Raw genomic sequence first — 24,846 nt, forward strand, 5'->3', positions numbered from 1 at the left:
CACAGCTCATTTATAAGATAGATTTCAGAAGTATAAGAAAGTAATAATTGTAGTATCTATAGATAAAGTAATATGCCACTAAGCATTGAAATCATTTCCTTTTTTATTTTGAAGATTATGAAAGATTTAGCATTGACGAATAATGTACCAATGTTGAAGAGATCTCTGGAAGTATTTGTGTTCCGTGTTAAAGCTATGTTGACAGTGAACAAATGTCTAGAGGCATTCTGGATGGGAAATCTCAAAAACAGAGATCTACAGGTATTATATACTGTGTATATATACTTGTAAATATGTAGAACAATTTAGTTGAAAGAGCATTTGATTCACGGACCTTGAGTTTTGTTTTAACCATGATGACTATTGTATGAACTTAACTGCAGATGTAACTAAATTCTTAATTAAAACATTTTGATTTTTAACGTTTACCCTACTGGAATGGAAACTGATCTGATTTTACCACTTGTATAGAGCCAGGCCAGGCAGCGTTATGAGATATTCTTTCAACCTTTTTCATGAATACTCTGATGATACTATTAGTTAGGCATGGACATTGTTTGTTTTTTTAACAGTATAGAAGTTGAACACATTTTTTAACATACTTTGATTATGTTTTACAGGGAGAGGAGATTCTATCTCAGACAAATGTAACACAAGATGGTGGTGACAGTGACGGGGAAACTTTACCAGACGACGATGACCTTAGTGATGTGGTAATGTTCTATATATAATTTCTACAGTCGTAAAATGTTTTAATTTATATGAATACTTGTTATCTATTCATGTTTTCAAGCATACCTGTGCATTAAATGAAAGCTTTTTTCTCAAAAACAATAATTGTAAATTATACCTAAAGCTTAAATTCATTCATGTAGCATCACCACCATATGTAGGATATGCACCAGTGTTGATATTGCTCCAAGTTAACATAGACTTATGTGGAAAAAATCTTCTCTGAAACTGCATGTCCTAGCTCAGTTAGGATACCTTAGCTAGGACCTCAGCAAAAGTTATATAGATAATGCACCTGGGGTCAAGATGGCCCTGCCCTGGTGAACTTATTTATTATACATTACCTAATATCGTAAACAAACTTTAACTCTGCTACTCTGAAACTACAATGCATAGAGCTTCCATATTTTATAATTTAGCAAGAAGCACTAGCTGGTGTTGTTTTTTTTTTCAAAAGTCAAATAAATCGTGGCCCCAGGGTCAAAATTGGTTTATCCCTTTGATGTACATTGGAAAAGGCATTTAAACCATCTCAGAAACTACACAGCCCAAAGTTAAGATAGTCTTGGCATATAGCATTGCTATGCAGATTTTGGGTAAAAAATGGCCATGCCCCAGACTCACTTTTCTTACCTGGGCTTGTATAGGAAAGAGGCTTTTGATATTTGACACGGTGGTTGTCTACCAAAGTTTTAATATGTAAATAAGAGCTAGTTCATTAAAAGAGTTAAGCAGGGCAAGGTTAAAATTTATATACATATATCTGAATTATGCACTGTGCATTTTACCATTTACAACAGAATATAATTATCTTAAAATGTCTCTTTTTTCCAGATGTTAGAACATTGTACATTAAGGCATACTGTAAGGCTTTGATTAAAGATTTTCATTAAATGATACATTTTATGTTTTTCTTTTCTGTATAGGAACTTGAAAATGAAGGAGATGAAAGCAATGAAGTGGGAGATAATGATATAACAGACCCTGAAGGTTCTTACAGTCAGGCCTATTGATATGTAATGAGACAGTGGGACAAATATGAGCCGCGCCATGACAAAACCAACATACTGCGTTTGTGACAGACCATGGTCTGGATCAATGCTGGATGCAAACGCATTATGTTGGTTTTGTTGTGAAGCGGCTCATATTTCTTAGGAGAATGGAAGGACATACATGCTGCAGAAAATGTGTTCATTGTTGTAACAAAACAGTAACATAGATATAATGATATAAAATGTTTAGGATTATTGATATGCTGTGATGCACTGCGTTTAAGAACATTCTTAGCATTTGTGCTATGATATTATGACATTGCAGACCAAGTTTTATGTGGATGTATTATAAGGCTATGCCTTTGTGGTACAATCCTGGGGTGTGTTTCACTAACTACTTACGTTATCGTAACTCAAGTTTGAACATATCTTTTTGCATTAGCAGAACTTACGTATTTATATGCGTTTCATTAAACTTTCTTAGCTTTGCATTTGCGTAGGTTTAAACGTAAAGTTATGCTCACTTATTGCTGTTGTAAATTGCATGTTCTATATAATAAAATGCAACTAACATAAATTTACGCAAAACTTAAGGAATGTTAGTGAAACGCTCCCTTGGTTATTAAACTGCCATGATATGACATTCAAGAAATTGATGTGCTCTAAGGGTATACCATTATATAATCTTATGTAACCCTGGTTACAATTATAGGAAATTCTTGGTTTTTGATGTGCTATGATAATCTGATGAGGGGCGTGCAAGGCTGACTGGTCAAGGACTTGACTTAAAGCCTCTTGCCCCTCACCACAACAATCCGAGTCATTGAAAAAATACCTTATATTATAAAACTATATGGATTATTAGTACAATGTCATTTCATAATAGAACAAACATGACTATTGTTACACTATAATATAATGATGTAACAGAACAATCTTTGTATAATCCATTAAATGTCATCAGACAACACTCGCTAATAACCGTTCGCAAATTATTTATAGCTTTTCATTGATAAAATCCCTTAAAAAGTTACAGTAGACTCTTCCAAACTAAAAGCAGAACTGTTCTTTTATCACACAAATATGGTGATTCCAGAGTTGTGATGAAGAAACCCTATTACAATGGACTCTTTTGAATTAAAAAAAAAAACAAACAGGACAGTTCCATTATCACACTAGTGTAGTGATGCTAAAGTTTATTGCAAACTAAGCAAAAACCCTCAAAATTATGATGAACTCTTCCAGGTTTAGTTAAAAGCAGGCCAGTTCCATTTTCACACAAATACAGTGTTTCATTGCATACCATAGCGCTAGTATCTGCTGCAATAAAACCATAATCATACAATTGAATATTTGGCATGTATGGTTATTTTGATTTGTTTCAGTTTTGTTGGTTAAGTGATATTATGTAAAATAAATTTCATTGTTTTTATATATTAAAATATAAATTATTTATCTTTGTTGTTTTGACTTTTATAACAAAACTAACCTGAATATCATATGTATGTATACAAAACATTGTAAATATTTTATATTGCCTTTTGTTGTATTGAAATGTGGATCAAAGTAGGGTTATAACTTAAAAGTTCATATTGACTTTTTTTCTGTTTTGTATTCATAATCTTTATGTTGGTTTTGTATTCATATGTTTTATGTTGAAATTTGCAAACAGGACAGATTTTATTATTTTTGAAGCAAACTTATTCTTTCAAAAGTTTATTTAATTTTTAATAATGAATAAAAAAAATTGTCCTTATCATCTAAGTAAATTCAGCTATACTAAACTGTATATATTCGTAATTTAATTTTATTCTGAAACAAGTTTTACCAGTTTGAATGCTTATACATGATTTTAGCTGCTTCATAACAAAACCAACACAATGTGTGTGCGACCAGCATGGATCCAGACCAGCCTGCGCATCCGTGCAGTCTGATCAGGATCCATGCTGTTCGCTTACCAACTCTATTACAAGTAGAGAAACTGATAGCGAACAGCATGGATCCTGATCAGACTGCACGGATGTGCAGGCTGGTCTGGATCCATGCTGGTTGCAAACCAACTATGTTGGTTTTGTCGTGACGTGGCTCATTTGTTGATTTACAAATTGCTTGTGTAAAAAGTCAATACTATTGAAATTGGTTCCCAATTAGTTTTTGAAATGTCAATCAATCTACAAAATAATGCCTTGACTTCAAGGTACATGTAGTTGCACTTCCATGTCTTGTCCAGGCTGATAAACATTTGTCAGGTAGCACGTTCTTCTTATTAACAAATCAATTATGTAATCCAACCGTACTTCCGGAATATGCCAAGAGAAATAATTGAATGAAGGTTTCGTCCCGAGACACATTTAGATTTTAATTAAGCAAATTATTATACGGTCCAGACGACAACTGTGTGAAGTAAATAGAAGCAAATGGTACTCAGAGAAATACTGTATGTAAACTAGTCAAGACGTGTAAGACTATAATTGAATTAAATTTTCCTGTAAAAAGATAAATCTTTAGTATTCACAAATGAGATATTTCAGGAAATGATATGGTAAAATGCGATTTCAAAACCTTTGGCTTAATCTGTCTTGTAGAAATGATTTTCTAAACGAATATACGAATAGTATTTTCAATTTAGAACTTTGTTTTTGCCAACATTGAAATAATGCACAGGTATAGTTCATATGCGTTGCAATATTATCACCACTAAAATGCATTTGAACGACAAACCTTATAACACTAAAATGCAAGAAAGAATTAATATGCATTTCCATTCTTACATTAAAACAAACCCTTATCTTCGAAGCATGCATACCATTCATTTACAACCCCAACAACGAACATTCTGCATCAATCACTTGAACTCGGAAATCATGTTGAGTGAAGTCAGACAGCAGAACTTGAGACAAGCAGCTAACATCAATGAAAGCATACACAATGAACAAGAAACAATAACATTAATCTTGTCATTTTCTATAAGTCACGATACAGGGTAAATGGCCCATTTGCTTTTATATTGTTAAAACTTTTGGCAATGCACCTTGTTAAGCATTTTATTCATTAACTGATTTAAGTATTAGATTTTTGACCTGATTCGCTGTCATTATTTATACCTTTTAATCTGTTGGCACTTGATCATAGAATCATTGTGTGCGGTTTTATTAAAAGTAATAAATGATGACAGCAAATGTATAAAATCAGTTAAAACAAGAAATGTGTCCATAGGACAAGGGTGCCCCCACACACCACTGTTCTGTCAATCTTATGACTCTAGGTCAAATATATTTTGGACTACATGTGCCACAAGTTGAAAAACTAAAAATCTTTTACTATGTAAAGGGCAAGAATTTTACAAATACTAAATAAATCCACAAGCAAACCAACATTCTTGTAAACTTTCAGGCCTACAAGTCAAATACATTTTGAGCTATGCATGAACAAGTTGAAAATTGCAAATTTATACTACTGTAAGTCAAGGACAATATCTCTAACAAAACTGAAAAAAATCCACATGCACAGTCCCAGGTGCATAACTTCACAGTGATGTGAATCATTATTCCTGTAATTTAGTGATGTTGATCATTATTCCTGTAAAAATGGTTGATTCTAACTCAAGCACTCAAACAAATAACACAACGGTTTTTGGCTGTAGCTGGCTGTAACTTTGCTATTATTGAATGGATTGACTTCATATTACAACAGAACATTCTTAAGGACAAGACCTTCATGTTTATCAAACTCAAATTGACCTTGGCTCTTTTATGACCTTGACCTTAAAGGTAAAATTATTGAATTTTCACCGATTTGTGCATTAAATGACCATATATATTTATTTTTGTGTTTGTATGTGTGTATATATATCTCCATGGTGCGGCCAACAACTGGTATATGTTTATTGTTGCGTTCCGTGCGGATGACTCTTTAATAACTGCTGTAGACTGTTGTATGTTTTCTTATCTAAGGCCGCTACGCCATACAATCTGTTCATGTACTTTTGAATAATAAAAGTCAGCTTTATAACAGCCTTGTGTTATTTTGCTTATGCAATTATAATAATTCACACCACAGACATAGACATACACTGTATCATATATGCATTATTTAAATATGCCTACTTTGAATAGTGCTTGATAATCAAACACATACAGACAGGATGCGATCACAAACAAATGCCTATTAATAAAGCACTTAAAATAAATAGGCCTATGCAAGACTCATTTACTGGTACCAATTTCTATTCTTTCAGCTTTTATGCGACTCAAAAAAAACGGACTGACGGACATCAGACGACACATTTTGGACTCTGAGATAAATTAAATAACTTTATGGAGTTATAAGTAAAATAAACAAATAACATAAGAATGTTCAAGTTTAACTATTTAAATTTATTTATGTAAGCCCTTAACAATCAACCTTGCGCATTTGTAAAATCTGACGACAATAATATGAAATATCTCTAATTTCAATATACTATCATGCTTACAAAATTAACATAAAGATATGATTCAGATCGGGGCTGGCGCTTGTGTAATAAACAATAAATAAACAGTAATATTTAAACTTTAAAAAATGGAAAGTGTTAAACAATATAGAATTAATTTAACTCTTTTAATATAATTCACCTAGGAAAATATACACAAATTACTAATGCAGAACTTTTCCGGCATAGAATCTTTTATTTCTGACAATAGTTCTAATGTAAAAATAAAATAATTATAAAATTCTTGTTAAAGTTTCCTTAAGTAAATTTTCTACTGAAAAAATAAAATAACATTACTTTTCAATGTATAATAAAATTTTACTCTAATGAATTCAGAGGTTCTCAGTTGCAGAGTCCCTGCTGCTAACAATAATCTGCCTTTTATATACCAATTGCTAACAGTTTGCAAACAACATTTGAAACTTGTGAGTTTATAACAAAATACTAACAAATTGTCAAAAGGGTTGCTAACACTGCTAAAGGATAATAAAGTAAGAGTTAAAATCACACAAAGCGCCATCAATCTAATATAAAAATAATAAGAATACACAATAACGAGGGATCGGTAAATGTGATGCAAAAATAAATAAATTATTATTTTCGTATGCATAATTTAACGCTCCCATAGGTAACCTCACTTGGTAAATAAAAATAAAACATGACATAGTAATTAAATGACGTCATCAAATCGTGCATAACCAACATGGCTGACAATAAACACTTCCGGGTTTAAGTAAACAGTAAAATTACATGTACCAATATTAGAGTAGGGGAAACTTTTCAAAAATAATTTACATTGACAATCATTAGTATTCAACATTTTTACAACATATCAACCGTAAATAACATAAAATAAGTATGCATAGGCTAAATGTGGTGCATCACAATATGTCACCAAGGTGCGACCAAGACCTGGTATGGGTATGTATACCACCAAGGTGTGATCAAGAACTGGTATATATATACCTAACGAGCAGCCAGCAACTGGTATATATATTTTCTCAAGGTGCAGTCAACAACTTGTATATATCCTCAGAGATGTAAGTCCCCAAAAGGGAAAGCTAAGAGGCAATAAAGAGTGAGCAATATGCACTTGCATCTGACAGCCCTGCATAATATTATCTTATAAGTATATATGTTTATATTTAATGATATGTAAGGACTTACAACAAAACCATATTAACACCCATATATGCATTTAATTTGTTTTGATTAGCAGATAACAGGTTACACTCATTTTTAATACATAGATAGTCCTACAAACAATATGCTAAAAATATCATTGTTTAGCACATTTTATGCTAATACATGTAAATTTACAGTTAGGCCTATGCATGTTTATATTAAGCCTGTGTTTATCTATATACAATACTAAAACAAACAAGCAAATAGTTCACATTGAGCTCCAAAAGTCTAAAAATTGAAAATCAAACAAGGATAAATTGGGGAACTTAAAACAGAAAATATATAAAACTGGTACTAAAGAAATATACTAGGAATTAAACTGAAAACCAAAATCTAGATTTAGCCCAATTTGAGTTATTACAGTTTAAATGCTTTTTATTTTTGTTCATTTTGTACAATTACAGTACTATCGGCAGGACAGTTTGCTCAATTATACTCAGTACTGGAAAATGCAGAATTGTCTAACATTTAAAAGGATGCTATACATGTAGTTATGATACCTGGACAGTGACCTATTAAGTGATGTTAAGGTCCAATCCACCCCAGCTTTCATGCAAAAACCAACAATTTTTAAGTCGACAAAGTTGTTATTGAAAAAGACCTTCATCAAATAGTATTTTTATAAACATCTCAAAAATAACATTCCCGCCCTGTAATGTCAAAAAACCTCAGTGGAGTCCCTTTAACTATACAAATTGATACTAAAGTATTGTACACATTAATTGTTTTGGTATAATTATTATTTCTTTTAATTCAATTTTTTCATCTTTACAATATAAAATAAAGAAGGAATCTCTAAAATAAAACAAGAGATGTTTGTAAAAACATGTATGCCCTTACGCCAGCTAATAAGTCATGTGACCAGGTAACCGTAATTTTTGACTACTGACCAAGTGACCCCCAAAAACAATTGAATTCATCAACTGGCCATGACCAATTTTCTTATCAATATCAAGATTTGAAGTCCCCAGTCCCATTGGTTTTAAAGTAATGATCAGAGACGGTTTGGTGTATGGACCGATTGACAGACCAACCAACCAACACATACAAATCAATATACCCCCACTTCTTTGAAGGTAGGCCTAACAAGCAAATTTTTATATATACCATTCCCTTGTCCTATATATCATATAACTGGTATTTATATATACCGTTCCCTTGTCCTTTATATGGTGTATGGACCGATTGACAGATCCCTTGTCCTATATATCATATAACTGGTATTTATATATACCATTCCCTTGTCCTATATATCATATAACTGGTATTTATATATACCATTCCCTTGTCCTATATATCATATAACTGGTATTTATTTATACCATTCCCTTGTCTCATGTATCATATAACTGGTATTTAAGTGCTGTGTGGCAACTGTAAAAAGTTGCCCCGTACTTCACTTCAGTGTTGTCATATTTTTCTGGTCCTTCGGGACCATTGATGCCAGTACTATTAAGTGTTGAGAATTGAGTACCGCTCAAGCCGGTGCTAGGGAGCATGAGGGATGTTGCACTTATTCATTATCCCTCATGTACAGACTCAATCATTTTATATAACAGTATACCATTCCCATATCCTATATATCATATAACTGGTATTTATATATACCATTCCCTTGTCCTATATATCATATAACTTGTATCTTTTTATACCATTCCCTTGTCCTATATATCATATAACTGGTATTTATTTATACCATTCCCTTGTCCATATATCATATAACTGGTATTTATTTATACCATTCCCTTGTCCAGTATATCATATAACTGGTATTTATTTATACCATTCCCTTGTCCTATATATCATATAACTTGTATCTTTTTATACCATTCTCTTGTCCTATATATTGTCCTATATAACTGGTATTTATTTATACCATTCCCTTGTCCTATACATCATATCATTGGTATTTATTTATACCATTCTGTTGTCCTATATATGATATAGCTGGTATTTATATATACCATTCCCTTGCCATATATATCATATAACTGGTATTTATATATACCATTCCATTGTGCATATATCATATAAGTGGTATTTATTCAATTACATTAATCTTTTACTTCTTCTGACCTTCTACATTAATTACACATCTGTTTATGATATTTTCATTAAATTTACTCATTCATTAATTTATTTACTTGTTTATTTACATATCTTTTTATGCATTATAATTAGTACATTACTTTTTCAAATCATTTTTTTTCTCTCACAAACTGTCCATGATCTTTAAAAATAACCAGGGCTCACGCTGTCGGTCGCCATAGTCGCCATTTGCGATTATTTTATCAGATTGGCGATTATTTTTGCATTTTGGCTACAAAATCTGGCGATTATTTTTTACTTCCAACAGTGTCTATATAAGGTGTAAAAATCGATAAACAATGCAGTAGACCCAATTAACACCAGCGGGGTGGATTTAATTGAGTGTCAACTTATAATCGGTCACGCGCTGCTTACTATATTGCCCGAGGTGATAAAAATACATGCAAGATGTAAAATTGTATAAGAAATTTGAAGATATTGTCCAGCATTATAATAGCCATCAAATATCCGTCAATTAGCCACAAAAATCGTCTTAAAATTGATAAACTGGATATTGACCAACCCAAAATTTACCGTAAATTGCAAATTTATGATTTTTTTGTTTTAAGCTGCTTGACTAAATCGCCAGTGGAAAACAATGATAAAATATTCAAAAAGTATTAACTTCCAAATAACTAATTGCACAACAACCAAAATTGTGAATATTTTTTCAGAAAACAGGAAAAAATCCGATTGTCACATATTTTCGCGACGCCGATAATTTTGATATTTATTTAAGGGTGAAAATAAGCTATGTTCTGTTTAAAAATCTGAACTATTATGGCAGAAAATTTGTATTACATTGGTGATGATGACATTTTTCAGTAAGTTATTCAGAAAAAAGGCTGCATTCTGTGAATGAGTTTGCAAGCGTTATTTCGATAGGCTAATATGACCTAGATCTACTCCAGCTCTGTGTGAAATGTGGAAATTGACAGAGGTTATAGCTGACAAAATTTGATTAGAATAAACAAAAGAAATTGTCTGATAACAGCATTATGTAAAGTTATAATGAATCTTTTCTTTAATATTATTGTTATACAGTAATTCTACCATATAACATGTTCTATAATAGCAATCAAAGTTGTGGTTCTATGTAAAAAAAGTAGTTATCAATATACATGTAAAAAAAGTAGTTATCAATATACACAAATGTATCAGTTTATTTGAAAATCCTTATAGAACTGAAAAAGTTTTATATGGAATGTTTATTTAATCAACTGCTTATGTTGTTAATGACTAAATCCTGAATAGTCCGCTGAACTTTTGGCTATTATTTTTTTAAGTTAAAAATATTGGCTATTATTTTATTTGAGCCAGTGTGAGCCCTGAAATAACCTTTATTAAGATCAATATTGTCTATTATATTTCACTGCATTTCTTTCTTTTATTTATTTATAAATGAAATCTGAATATTACTTTCTTCAATTTCAATATTAATATTAAAAGTACTTCAAAAAATTGTTAAAATGACCAGAAATAAAGAAATAACAACTCAATATTTCAGATGATTTATATCTATAATAATGTAATATATTTATTCTCTAACTTTACAACAGTATGCAAATTACTTGTCATAAGTATCACTTTTTTGATGAAAACAAAACAAAAAACAAATTTGATATATATTGTGTCTTTTAACATGAAAGAATTTAGATTAAACACTATATTAATTTACATGAATCCTATATGTTAAAATTTCAAACCTTTTTGTGTTGAAAATGAAAAAAAAAAATCCAAATTTATCATCTCTTTTAACATGGAATAATTTAGTTTAAACACTACTGGTCAGGGACCATCAACCGGACACTTTTTGAACATTTTTCCATAAAGATTTCATAATTTCAAACCTAGAGACCTGAAAATTTGACACAGTACAGCTAGGTTCTTCTCATAACTAACAAACTAGTTTGACTATTTTTGATTATATTGACACTTATATCTGAGGCTCGTCAAGGAGGGTATCAAAATTACCTAAATTGTCTACACTACAGTACCATGTGTCCGGACAGATATGTACATGATGTGATTTAATTCATTTAAATGCTAGGGTGTTTCAATTTTTTATTTTTAACATGATATACAATATTTCAGCAGCAAATGCCGATGTTTTGGATATTCTATTGTTTACTCTGCAAATGATTATAACTGGTATATGAGGTCAAGTATTGCACTCTTAACCCCCAAATTTTTAATGAAAAGACATTAAAATATTACCATTGAAATAAATCTAATTTCTTAATTATAGAAGAAACATGCATTTATTGTTGTTATAAAGTCACTGATAGATCGACAACCAATGAACAAAGAAAAATATTTTAATTAAGCATTTTCGGGGCTGTCAGGGTTTGGTGGTTGCCCGGTTTTCGTGGTCCACCAACAGTATGTTAACTTCATGTATACTATATCACTTTTTTGTTGAAAATACAAACCAATCATCATCATCATATTTAACATGAAATAACTGATCCTTATCTTTTACATACTGTACTGCATCATTTCCCTTCCCTCCGTTAAGTCCTTGTAATGACAATATTGACCCATCAAGTTCATCATCAAACTCCTCACCATCTCCTGTTATATAACCGTAACATACACCCACATCTACAGTATGAGGAAACATAGGAAGACTATCAACAAACTTCCGCCATGTTGTCAAACTCATTGTGACATGAACAAGTCCAATGTGCTTTAAACTATTCATCTCTAAAGGTAACTGTATTATATTGTCAGTTAACCTACATGACTGTAAGTCAAGCTCACTGAGATTGTGTAACAATGGTAATACTGTAACCAGTCTCTTTGTTATGTTGGTATGATATAATTGAGATTCATTGTAATATTCTCCATAAAATTTAAGATTTTTTAATTTGTTAGATTTTCTAATAATATCAAATATTTTATCATAATTACTAATTTTCAATTTATCAAATTTAAATATTTCAAGGTTTGTAGCATCAGCATCTATCACACTAACAGTATCATACAAATAAAGGTACTGAAGTTTTTGATGTTTTGATAAATTTACATCATGCTGCTTCATACACTCACATTTAACACAATCAAGATGTATTTGTTCAAGATGACTGGTTCTCTCAAGAAAATTACAAAATGTAGTAGTATCATCATGACTCATTGTTATATAACTCATTCTTATTGCTACAAGATTGATCATACTAGGTAGGTAACTTACAGCTGTTTTAAACACAGGGTAATACTGCTTGTCAGTGTGATTGGTACCATCAAGAGTCAGAGATTTTAATGTTAAAGTGTTTACTTTAATTGTCTCAGAAACACAATTGTTTACCTCAATTATTCTCTGTTTATTACTCGGTGATAACCTTTGTAATTCAGTTTCATATCTTATTGCAATTTTTTCAAGATGATGAAACATTGGTAAATATTTTGTAAATTTAACATTTTTTGTGTTGATGTCATCTACATAAATAGACAGAACAGAATCAGGAGCAATTTGTTTCTGATCAATACCTGTATAAACAATATCACAATACTGATCCCAACTATCAATGACCAAATCTCCTATATAAAATACAGTATTACTTCCTATACTACATGTTGCATTTAATTCTTCCATTGAGTCAAACATAAGCTTTTGAATATCAGTAATACAACCAAAGTTCCTATCAATATTACCATTTATTGTTCTCCTGTATTCCTGAACACAAGAGTCTTTTGACACAGTATCATATATGTATTTTGAAACATGTGTTGCTAATCTAGATTCTAGACCACATAGCAAAATGACAACATTTGACTGCTCTAATATGTCATTTACTGTTGAACATTTCTGAAAAGCCTCATTAACAAACTGAATGCACTGGCTTTGCAAATCAACATTTTCTGTTTGGGTACTATCTGACAAACTTATTCTTATCTTAAAATGAATACCAATGTTCACTGCAGCCAGAAATTCTTGCATTGATTTGTGAATGAAAGAGAACAATGAGCTTTTAGGCTTGGATACAGATAGAGAGGGACATTTATCTTCTGTCAAAATCCCCAGTTTCAGACAATTTTCACGCACTTCATGTGATATTTTCAAATCATCAAAAACAGATTTGTCAAATGTTAAGGACATATCCTTTGGATAATTGAACAGTGTCTGATAAGCCAAGCGTGATACACCATATATAAGATTACTATTTAATCTACATATCTCTACATCTGTTAAATACTGAGGGAGTTCAACATTCTGTGAACTTTCCATACATTCTGTATTATTGCATAAAGTTTTATTGATATTCCAAGTGAAATAAAGTTCTAACATACCAGTATAAATAGCACACCTTGATGTTTTATCGAGTTTACCATCACACCAAAGACATATTAATTGCTGCAGCATAATTGGTACCTGTTTCAGGCCAACCAGAGATGGTACCCTAAGCCTTTGTTCACACACATTTGGATTTAATGATTCGTTCAATGCTGTTATTGTTTTCTTAATCATTTCTTTTTCATGTGTTTTATCAAACCCTTTTAATTTCAATAATTGATGAATCTCTCTATTACTTACTCTTAAACTGTGAATTTTCCATGGCCGTGATGTAGTAACAATGGTGTATTTCTTTGTAAAGTCACGTTCAGGAAGGCCTGCCTGGAACTCATTCCTAGTCTCACTGTCAAAAGACCATTCATCTAAACCATCAAGCAAAATAATTATCTTTTCAGAATCATTTTCCAGAAGTTTACTTAAATTTTTTATCTTATCATATCGCAATTCAAGCATTTCTTGGACACTTCGGATCTTTACATTATGTCTAAGAGAAATATAAAACATGAAATCAAATTTCTTCATTTCTTTGACTCCATCAAATTCATCATCGTCATTGTGTCCATCACTGTGTGCCATACACCAACAGTTGATCAAATATTTACAGAAACTACTCTTACCAGACCCTGCATCTCCAACAACGTAAATAAATTTCTGTGGATCCCCATTCTTTGTGAAAATCTCTGACATAGACTTTATTTCTTTTTCCTCAGACTCCCCTCTGCTCCTTTCTATCTTGCTTGTTAAAGTGGGTCTTATATAAACGTCACTGAAGTTATAATTTTCCTCATCTGGTTGTAAAGGTATTGCTGATACTTTAAGTACATCACTGCGATAATGTTCTATCAATTGAGTACGACAACCTGAAATTTATTGAGCAATCAATAAAATCAGCAAAACTTACAAATAATTTAAACATAACAAGATTCCCTCAAGACAAGATCTTAAAAGGGTAAAAATACACTTATAGACCCAGGGTGACCTTAACATTGGTTTCAGCACATTGCCTTGTTTTTTTTGTTTGTTTTTTATATTGATGGCACTATCATACACATGTATGTACACCATCAAAACAAATATTAACTCACCTAACTTGGCTTGATCATACTCTGCCTGACTTTGACCTGAGGAAGTTTCTGTCTTAATATTTGCCATCTCCTACAAAAACAAATCATCTTCTTTACTCAAAAATAATTATAGTACAAAAATAATCAACAATATATAATTAAGATGTAAATATAAATTCATAAGAGTATGTACTTGATTTTGTACATGTAACTATGTACTTTAGCATAATAACCACCATAATTGCCCCATTTAATCACTTATGCTAAGTAGGCCATCAGGTGAGAAAGAATAATTTTGTTTAAACACTCAGATTGTGTTTCTAAGTGTTACAGATTTAAAGCCGAATTATCAACATGATAATCAAAGTTTATAGTTCTATACCTTATTCTATAACAAAAGGTCAACGCTTCTCAGTGCTGAATTGTATAAACTGATGAAAGATTGAAGAAAATCCTTCAAGGGGTAAGAATTAACATAGCAGACATGATATATTCTAATATTTAATCTTTAAGTGTGATCTTCAACATGAGTAAGTACAGCTTACATTTAACCTTTAAGTGTGTAGCCTTTAGACCTTACATTTAACCTTTAAGTGTGACCTTCAACATGAGTAAATACAGGTAACATTTAACCTTTAAGTGTGATCTTCAACATGAGCCTTTAGAGCTTACATTTAACCTTTAAGTGTGACCTTCAATATGAGTAAGTACAGCTAACATTAAACCTTTAAGTGTGGCCTTCAACATGAGTCTTCAGAGCTAACATTTAACATTTAAGTGTGACCTTCAACATGAGCCTTTAGAGATTACATTTAACCTTTAAGGGAAACCTTCAACATGAGCAAGTACAGCTTACATTTAACTAATAAGAGTGATCTTCAAAATGAGCAAGCATAGCTATCTGATTTACCTTGTAAGTGTGACTTTCACCATAAGGAAACCCAGCTATTATTTAACCTTTAAGCTGACCTTCACCATAAGCAAGAACGTTTACTCTTTAAGTGTGATCTTCTAAGCTTACATTTAACCTTTAAGTGTGACCTTCACCATAAGCCTGCACAGCTTACATTAAACCTTTAAGTGTGACCTTCACCATAAGCAAGAACGTTTACTCTTTAAGTGTGATCTTCTAAGCTTACATTTAACCTTTAAGTGTGACCTTCACCATAAGCCTGCACAGCTTACATTAAACCTTTAAGAATGATGTTATGTTAAATAAAAATTCAAACAATATTTTTTGCAGCAGATATTATTAGCTATATACACTTCATACCCATTGTACATGGAATGAATCTGGTTGCCTTTCCAGTTAATTGGCTAGATACTAAGATTTAATACTTTTGCCACAAGAACTTAAATTATAAAGTTTATTCTTTACAATTAACATACTATCTTTATCTTCTTTAATGCAAAGATGCAGATACAGGTGTAACATGCATCATTTAGTTTATAAGCATGAGGAAATTTGTTTTACCTCTTTCTGTTCTGAAACAAGAGCCTCCAAAACTCCAAGTTTCTTTTTCAATTCTGCATTCTCAAGATTTTCGTCGTTTACTTTGGACATTTTGGTTTCAAGTTCTATTAGCTTCTTCTTCAGGTCAGTAATTGTTTTCTTTAGTTCTGCAACTTCTTTTTCATTTTCCAGTTTTCCCTTCTGTTCGTCAGACATTTTGGTTTCAAGTTCTATTAGCTTCTTCTTTAGATCATCATATTCCTCTTTAGTTGCAGAATTTTCTGTTGATTTCCGAACTTTTGACATTTCGTCTTTGATTTCTCTCAGAATTTTTTCAAAGCCTTCAGAAGTAATAATGAAATCTTTCTTCTTCAACTGATGAAAAAGAATCAATTTTGTGTCATTTTATATAGACAAAATACAGCTCTGTGATTTACAGTATCACTTTACTCTTCTATACGACACACTGTATACGTTGGGATCTTTTTTTGCATATTTATCTTAACTGTTCCTTTGCTTTAACTTCTTATCCTATGGATTTTCAAAACCAGCTACCAGACTGTGTTGTATTAATGTCTCTTCTTTATCTTACTTTACAACATTTTCTGTTTCTATTTTCCCTAAATTTATCCTGAATTTAGAGGTGAGCTTATCTTACATTTTTATAACAGAAATTTATAAAGATTTCATACTGATATGATAAGTTTATTATATACACTTACATCTTGGAGTTTCCAAACAGCTTGTTGTGCATCATGTCGATGTACAAGCTCCTTACCATCTTGTAGAACAGCTATCATGTCATCAATATAACAATTAGCCTTACTCTCCTCTAACTCCATATTGCTAGAGTGAAAAATCTCATTTCGATATTGCCGTACCTAATATACAGAAAACAAATAATACAACATTCACATAAATACAGTGTTCAGCAATGAGACTAAACACAATTCTTAAGTTGAGAATTAAAACCGTTAAAAGAGTTACTTTAAAATACTTCAATCACAATTTGTGAATACAATTTTATGCATAACAATCATTGTTCATTTGTTGCAAACTGTTTCTCTGTCAAAAACTAGAAATGTTTCAATAGGACACGGATGCCCCCACACGCCACTGTTCTGTCAATCTTACGACTCTAGGTCAAATATTTTTTGGACTACATGTGCCACAAGTTGAAAACTAAAAATCAACAAAGGGCCATAATTCTGTTAAATTTGGTCGCAGCAAAAATTCCTTCCTTTACTACCATCTACACATTAAGGTTGTTCATCCCTGGAAGTTTAAGCAAAATCTGCCATCCGGTTTAAGAGGGGTTGCGTTCACAAAATTTCTACATATAGTATATAGCGAAAAAATCAACAAAGGGCCATAATTCTGTTAAAGTTCCGGTTTAAGAGGAGTTGCGTTCACAAGATTTCAGGACGTACGGACGGACAGACGTACGGACGGACAAGTGCAACGCTATATGCTTCCACTTTGTGGGGGCATAAAAACTGCATTAGCCTCATAGTTATAGAGCATAATTTCACCTTAGTGCGGTAATAGGTTAATCCCCATAAAAATTAAAGAAAAGTTAACCAATAACTGCAAAGTAACTATAATCTCTTATACTTTTATACTTATAATAAACAGACTAAATCATACAGTATAATATTCTACAAAATTAAAAACAAGATTGCATTTGAGAAAAATGCTATGCCACCGCATTAATACAACACTAAATAGTAGTGTAGGAACATATTTATTTTTGTTTCTATACAATTGAAGATTGCTCTGGGGCAGGGCAATTTCAACACTAGGGGCATAATTAAAACAACTTTAGTAGAGGACCTAAAGATGATATTATATACCAAATATCAAAGCTTTAAGCCTTGTACCTTCAGATAAGAAGATTTTTTAATTTATTACTCTATGTTCATAGTGAAAATCAATGACCCCGAGGGGTGGGGCCAATTTTGACCCAAGGGCTATAACTTGAACAATCTTGCTAGAGTTTCACTACACAATGTTTCATGCAAAATATCTTACCTCTAGCATTTGTCAATTACTAGAAGATTTTTTAAAAAGTTTTTACTATATACATATAAGGATAACCAATGACCCCCGGGGCGGGGTCGATTTTGACCCAAGGGCTATAATTTGAACAATCTGGGTAGAGGTCTACCAGACAATGCCTTATGCAAAATATCTAAGCTCTAGGCCCTTTGGGTCCTTATAAGAAGGTATTTTAAGTTTTAACTATATGTACATATAGTGAAAATCAATGACCCCTGGGGCGGGGCCGATTTTGACCCCAGGGCTATAATTTGAACAATCTTGGTAAGGGTCTACCAGACAATGCCTTATGCAAAATATCTAAGCTCTAGCCCTTTTGGGTCTTTACAAGAAGGTATTTTAAGTTTTTACTATATGTACATACAGTGAAAATCAATGACCCCCGGGGCGGGGCCCATTTTGACCCCAGGGCTATAATTTGAACAATCTGGGTAGAGGTCTACCAGACAATGCCTTATGCAAAATATCTAAGCTCTAGGCCATTTGGGTCTTTACAAGAAGGTATTTTTAGTTTTTACTATATGTACAGTGAAAATCAATGACCCCTGGGGCGGGGCCGATTTTGACCCCAGGGCTATAATTTGAACAATCTTGGTAGAGGTCTACCAGGCAATGCCTTATGCAAAATATCTAAGCTCTAGGTCTTTTGGGTCTTTACAAGAAGATTTTTTAAATTTATTCTTATAATTCCTTTCGGTTGCCATGGCAACCAGATTTCTGCATGGAATGAAATTCTTTGAACAACTTTGGAAGCGCTTCACCCAAGGATCAATCCTGCCAAGTTTGGTTTAAATTGGACCAGTGGTTTTTCACAAGAAGATTTTTTAAGTTCACTATATAATCTATATAACACACACACACACAAACAAACACACACACAGGTGAATGGCTATATGCCACCGCATCGCAGATGCTGCGGTGGCATAATAAACATACTGTATACGAGGGTTGTCCGGAAAGTTCATAGACAAGACTATAAAAATATTATAAACAGTCATATCAATATGTCATGATTGAATATTTGGTTTAAGTATTTATTCTGCTACATACTTATGAATTAAAAAACATGATAAAAGTAATTTTTGCAAAGCGCCAATCACCATGGCAACATGATCGACAAATCACTGAGCACTTTGATTTCATGAGGATAGCTACTCGAATAATAAGTTGCTAAAGTTTTAATTTTAATGCAACCTCTTGTTTCAATTTTGTGACATCAAAGGATACTATTGCACGATATTTAGTGAAAATTATGATGTCATACACAAATAAACAGCTTGTTAACGACAATTATAGGCAATGAAGGTGTGTAAGTTTTGTGCTGCAAAAATGACGCCAAATTCAAAGACGGAGCACCGTAATATCTATCATCCTATGAAGTTTTAAGTCCATAGCTTATAATTAGTTTAGGAGGAATGGCCCGGACAAAAATAAAGTATGAAAATTAACAAAGGACAATAACTCAAAAAATAAGAAGTGCAGAGTACCGGTTCTTGTGTACTGCACTTCTTCTTAATGAGATTTATCATCCTATGAAGTTTCAAGTCCATAGCTTTTATTGTTTAAGATAAATGGCCCGGACAAAAATAAAGTATGAAAATAAACAAAGGGCAATTACTCAAAAATTAAGATGCGGAGCCGAGGGTAGAGATTCTTGAGCACTGCACTTTGAGTCATTGAAAGAAGCATGCTTACCAAGTTTGGAGTAAATCCGACTTATAGTGACTGAGTTATGCTCCAGACAAGCCTTAGGGGCCGACGCTGCCGCCGACACCAAGGCCGACGCTGACACCACCGAACAAAAGTAACCCCTATATGTCGCCTTTTTCAAAAAAATGAAAAAGTATATGAACTTTCCGGACATTCCTGGTACAAATGTATTTACCTTTGAAAAAAGATTGTTTGGTCCTGTAATATTGCATCCAATATGACTATGAAAATATGTGTTATTTATGATAACATGAAGCAACCCTGTGCAGTCGGTATCGACTGCTGATGGTTTGTCCTTGTACCCAGGAGCATTAATAAAACATTTACTAATACTCCACGGGTCTGTTGACCACTGTTGGACATCACTGTTTTTCCAAAAAGGTGCCGGTGGTATTGACGCATGATTCTGTATAATGCTGTCATAGATGGCACCACATACATTGTTTGGACATGGTTTCTTATTATTTGGAAAGCAACAGTTACATTTATCTTGCTTGAGGGGACATATCCCTTTTGAGACTCTAACATGGTCTGGCTGGAGAGTTGTTATCTGACAGACTCCACACGGTACATTTGGTTGAGGAGTCTTTGTTTGTTGTATTTGGTTTATAATATAGTTGTGCTGCTGTCTTCCTATGCCATCACAAAATGGTGCAAGTCCCTCTTTAAGATAACCCAAGCCTAGGCCTGCCTTAACCCACTGCCGGTACTTATTCTTCTTTAAATGTGTCTCATGTGCCATCTTGATTTCTGGAAAAAAAGAAATATTTTTAACTACAATTTGTATGAAACCAAGGAAAACCAACATTAACTATGACTGAACACAAACACTTGTATGCCTGGAAAGCTGGCCCCAGTTAAGGGAACATGAACTTTGACTTACAATGAAGGCATTGCTACTCTCACTAGAGGGCCATGTTGGCCCTAGATTGGTCATTTGAGATTCGTTGTTAGAAATGGTTCTCACATAACTTTAGATATTAATTTGGCCACATTGGGACATGTCCAAATGTCAGACATGTATGTCTGAAGAGTTTCAGACAAGATGAGTATTTGCATAATAACACAATCAAAATCTTCCCAAATAAATTGAAATCTTAACAAATTTATACTACTGTAAGTCAAGGGCAATAACAAAACTGAAAAAATCCACATTCAAAGTCCCAGGTGTATAGCTTCACAGTGATGTTGATCATTATTCCTGTAATTTAGTGATGTTGATCATTAATCCTGTAAAGTTGGTTGATTCTAACTCAAGCACTCAAGGAACAAATAACACAACATAATGAAACAGTTTTTACTTAGTCAAGGGCAATAACTCTACAAATACTGGATAAACCCAAGGTGCACAATTACATATGCTGAGCAACATTGCCTTTTTAGGTTTCATGACTCTTTGTCAAATCCTTTTTGAGTTACATGTGTCAAATCCTTTTTGAGTTACAAATATGCGACACAAGTTGAAAATTGCAAAAAAAAATCTAAGTCAGGGGCAATAACTCTAAAATACTAAAAATATCCACATAAACATACCCAGGTGCACAACTACTCATGCATTATGATTTCAGAGAACACACATGATTTACAAATGCTTAATAAATTGGTGTTGCCATTTCAAACTAGAACTATCGCTGAATGCGATTCATACCCCCACCAATGTCCTTGACAGAAGACCACTTGGAAAGGTGGTTAAGGGAATAATTTATGTGGCACAAATACATAAAAAGAAATTATCTCTGGTGAAAAAAAGACTAATTGTACAGGTAATAGTATAAATATATATTATCAAAACTGTTCGAAACAGTTACAAATAACCTTTCATTTTCCCAATGCATTAAACATTTTATTTATAAGTCAATTTTTGACCTTCAAGTGTGGCCTTGACCTTAATCTGGCACAAGGGTAAGATGGGTTTTGCACATCACCCATTTTGGGTGAACATTTGAGTAAAGTTTGAAGAAAATCCTTCCATCAGTATAGAATTTATAGAGTAGACACAATATATTGTCTAGTATTGGTTGTATGTAAATTTGAAGACTTAAAAAGGGGATAACTTTGTCAAAATGCAATACAGAGTAATGAAACTTGACCTGCATATCTTATTTGCCACATCTCATATATCTTTTAAGTTTCAAGCAAATGCCTGAGCTAGTTTCAGAATTATTCAAGTACATGTTAAAATTTAAGAACATTTTCTAAGTCAATTTCTGACCTTCAAGTGTGACCTTGACCTTTAGCCGGTACAAAGGTGACATGGATTCTGCACATAACCTTGTTGAGGTGAACATTTGAGTAAAGTTTGAAGGAAATTCTTCCATTGGTATAGGATTTATAGAGCGGACACAACATATTGTCTAATATTTGATTGTATGTAAATTTGAAGACTTAAAAAGGGGCATAACTTTGTTTAAATGCAATACAGAGTTATGAAACTTGAACAGCATATCGTATTTGTGACCCTTCAAAAATATTTTAAGTATCAAGCAAATACCTTTTCTATATTTAGAATATTCAAATAACTGTTAAAATTTAAGAATTTTTTCTAAGTCAAGTTTTGACCTTCAAGTGTGACCTTGACCTTAAGCCAGCAAAAGAGTGACATAAGTTCTGCACATCCCCTTGTTGAGATGAACATTTGAGCCAAGATCTTTCAAGTAGTGTTGGACTTACAGAGCAGACATGACATAATGTGTAATATTAGATTGTTTGATATTTGACCTTCAATTGTGACCTTGACCTTGAGCTGACACATGGGCAACATGGGTTCTGCACATCCCCTTGTTGAGGTGAACATTTGAGCCAAGTTTGAAGAAAATCTTTCAATTAGTGAAGGACTTATAGAGCGGACACAACATACTGTGTAATATTTGATTGTTTGATATTTGACCTTCAATTATGACCTTGACCTTGAGCTGGCACATGGGCAACATGGGTTCTGCACATCCCCTTGTTGAGGTGAACATTTGAGCCAACTTTAAAGAAAATCTTTCAAGTAGTGTAGGACTTACAGAGCTGACACGACATACTGTGTAATATTTAATCGTTTGATATTTGACCTTCAATTGTGACCTTGTCATTGAGCTGACACATGGGCAACATGGGTTCTGCACATCCCCTTGTTGAGGGGAATATTTGAGCCAAGTTTGAAGTAAATCTTTCAAGTAGTGTAGGACTTACAGAGCGGACACGACATACTGTGTAATACTTAATTGTTTGATAATTGACCTTCAATTGTGACCTTGACCTTGAGCTGACACATGGGCGACATGGGTTCTGCACATCCCCTGGTTGAGGTGAACATTTGAGCCAAGTTTGAAGAAAATCTTTCAAGTAGTGTAGGACTTACAGAGCGGACACGACATACTGTGTAATATTTGATAGTGTTTGATATTTGACCTTGAATTGTGACCTTGACCTTGAGCTGACACATGGGCAACATGGGTTCTGCACATCCCCTTGTTGAGATGAACATTTGAGCCAAGTTTGAAGAAAATCCTTCAATTGGTATAGGAGTTATAGAGCGGACACGAAAATGGAGACGGACGGACCGACCGACGGACGGACCGACCGACCGACGCGACAAAGCGAATCCATTATAGCCCCCCCCACATTTTGTGGTGGGGGTATAATTAGTCTAATCACGGATTTATATTACAGGGATATTTATATTACAGGGATCGGACACTCCCAGTTAACCCTATATAAATGCTTAAATATCTTGTCTCGCACCCGATAAAGGTACATCGATTGATAATTTACCGGCGTTAAGCGTAAATGCCCGTTTCACGGTTTGCAACGGATACCTACTTTACAAAATCCCATACAGCTTTTCCATTTATTATCCGATTTTGGAAATTTAAGTTTATTTTGAAGAAAAATACTTGTTTAATTCAAATATCTAATTTATTTTTTATAGGTACAGTTTTTCTGTCCGCAACGAAGATTAAAAAATTAACTTGACGACATCCACGGTAAATTTACATTTTATATATAAAAGCAGGTATTTGATATTTATTATTACGGTAACATAATAAATTCAATTTCAAAATAAAACAAGAGCTGTCAGTAGGACAGCACGCTCGACTATTCTAAGTGCTTGATAGTAAAAGAGCCTTGATAATGTTGAATTTTTTAAGTTCACAAAAGGGCTAATTTTTTTTTATAAATTCATGTTATAGGCCTTAGAGAGAGTCTAATTATACAGTGTTTGCTTGACTATTTGGAAGGTAATGTCACAAGGGTGTTTTATTGAGTATAATAATACTAATTACCTATGAATACATGTACATAAATTTGACAGAAAAGGTACAAAGGCTTGTTATTGAGATGTTTTATCAAGTAAATCACTGCTTTATTATTATGAATGCATAAAATTGTCCCAAAAAAGGCACAAACCCTTCAGTAGTTATTGAGATAACAGCTTACAAGCAAAACTTTACCATGAATTTCTAAGTTGAAAAAGGGGAGAAAAATCAGCATAAATGCAAGATAGAATTATGGATCTTTGTCAGTGACCTACAATTATGACCCTAAATGCATATGTGAAGTTTTAAATAAATATCTTTAATAGTTATTGAGATATGTAAAACTTGCATGTAAACATTAACCAAGAGACTAAGTAGAAAGGGGGATATGAATCAGCCTTATTGCAAGATAGAGTTATGGAACTTGGTCAGTGACATACAATTATGACCCTCCAATTATGACCCTAAGTGCATGTTTAAAGTTTCAAGTAAATATCTTTGAAGACCTTTAACCTTTAACCAAAATTTCTAAGTTTCAAAGGGGCAAATAATTCT

General features: G+C 32.8%; 2 protein-coding genes across 2 annotated transcripts in view; one reads left to right on the forward strand and one right to left on the reverse strand.

The window, feature by feature from the left end:
- Window positions 1-3,177, forward strand: part of LOC132758049 (Fanconi anemia group D2 protein-like) — a gene marked incomplete at its 5' end in the record, with an annotated part of 47,306 nt that extends 44,129 nt beyond the window's left edge. The window contains 3 exon segments of the mRNA XM_060749565.1: window positions 115-261; window positions 621-713; window positions 1,659-3,177. Of these exon segments, the coding sequence (XP_060605548.1) occupies window positions 115-261; window positions 621-713; window positions 1,659-1,745 (327 nt within the window).
- Window positions 3,178-10,807: 7,630 nt separating this feature from the next.
- Window positions 10,808-23,679, reverse strand: LOC132758048 (uncharacterized). The gene is made up of 5 exons (XM_060749564.1): window positions 20,223-23,679; window positions 17,002-17,160; window positions 16,301-16,654; window positions 14,848-14,917; window positions 10,808-14,622 (listed from the first exon to the last, which is right to left on the reverse strand). Exons 1-5 carry the CDS (start codon window positions 20,853-20,855, stop codon window positions 11,876-11,878), a joined length of 3,963 nt encoding a protein of 1,320 aa, XP_060605547.1. The 5' UTR covers window positions 20,856-23,679; the 3' UTR covers window positions 10,808-11,875.
- Between the last annotated feature and the right edge of the window lie 1,167 nt (window positions 23,680-24,846).

The sequence above is a fragment of the Ruditapes philippinarum genome, unplaced genomic scaffold (genome assembly GCF_026571515.1).
Source record: "Ruditapes philippinarum isolate M1 unplaced genomic scaffold, ASM2657151v2 ctg2309_1_1_1_1, whole genome shotgun sequence".
Classification (NCBI taxonomy): domain Eukaryota; kingdom Metazoa; phylum Mollusca; class Bivalvia; order Venerida; family Veneridae; genus Ruditapes; species Ruditapes philippinarum.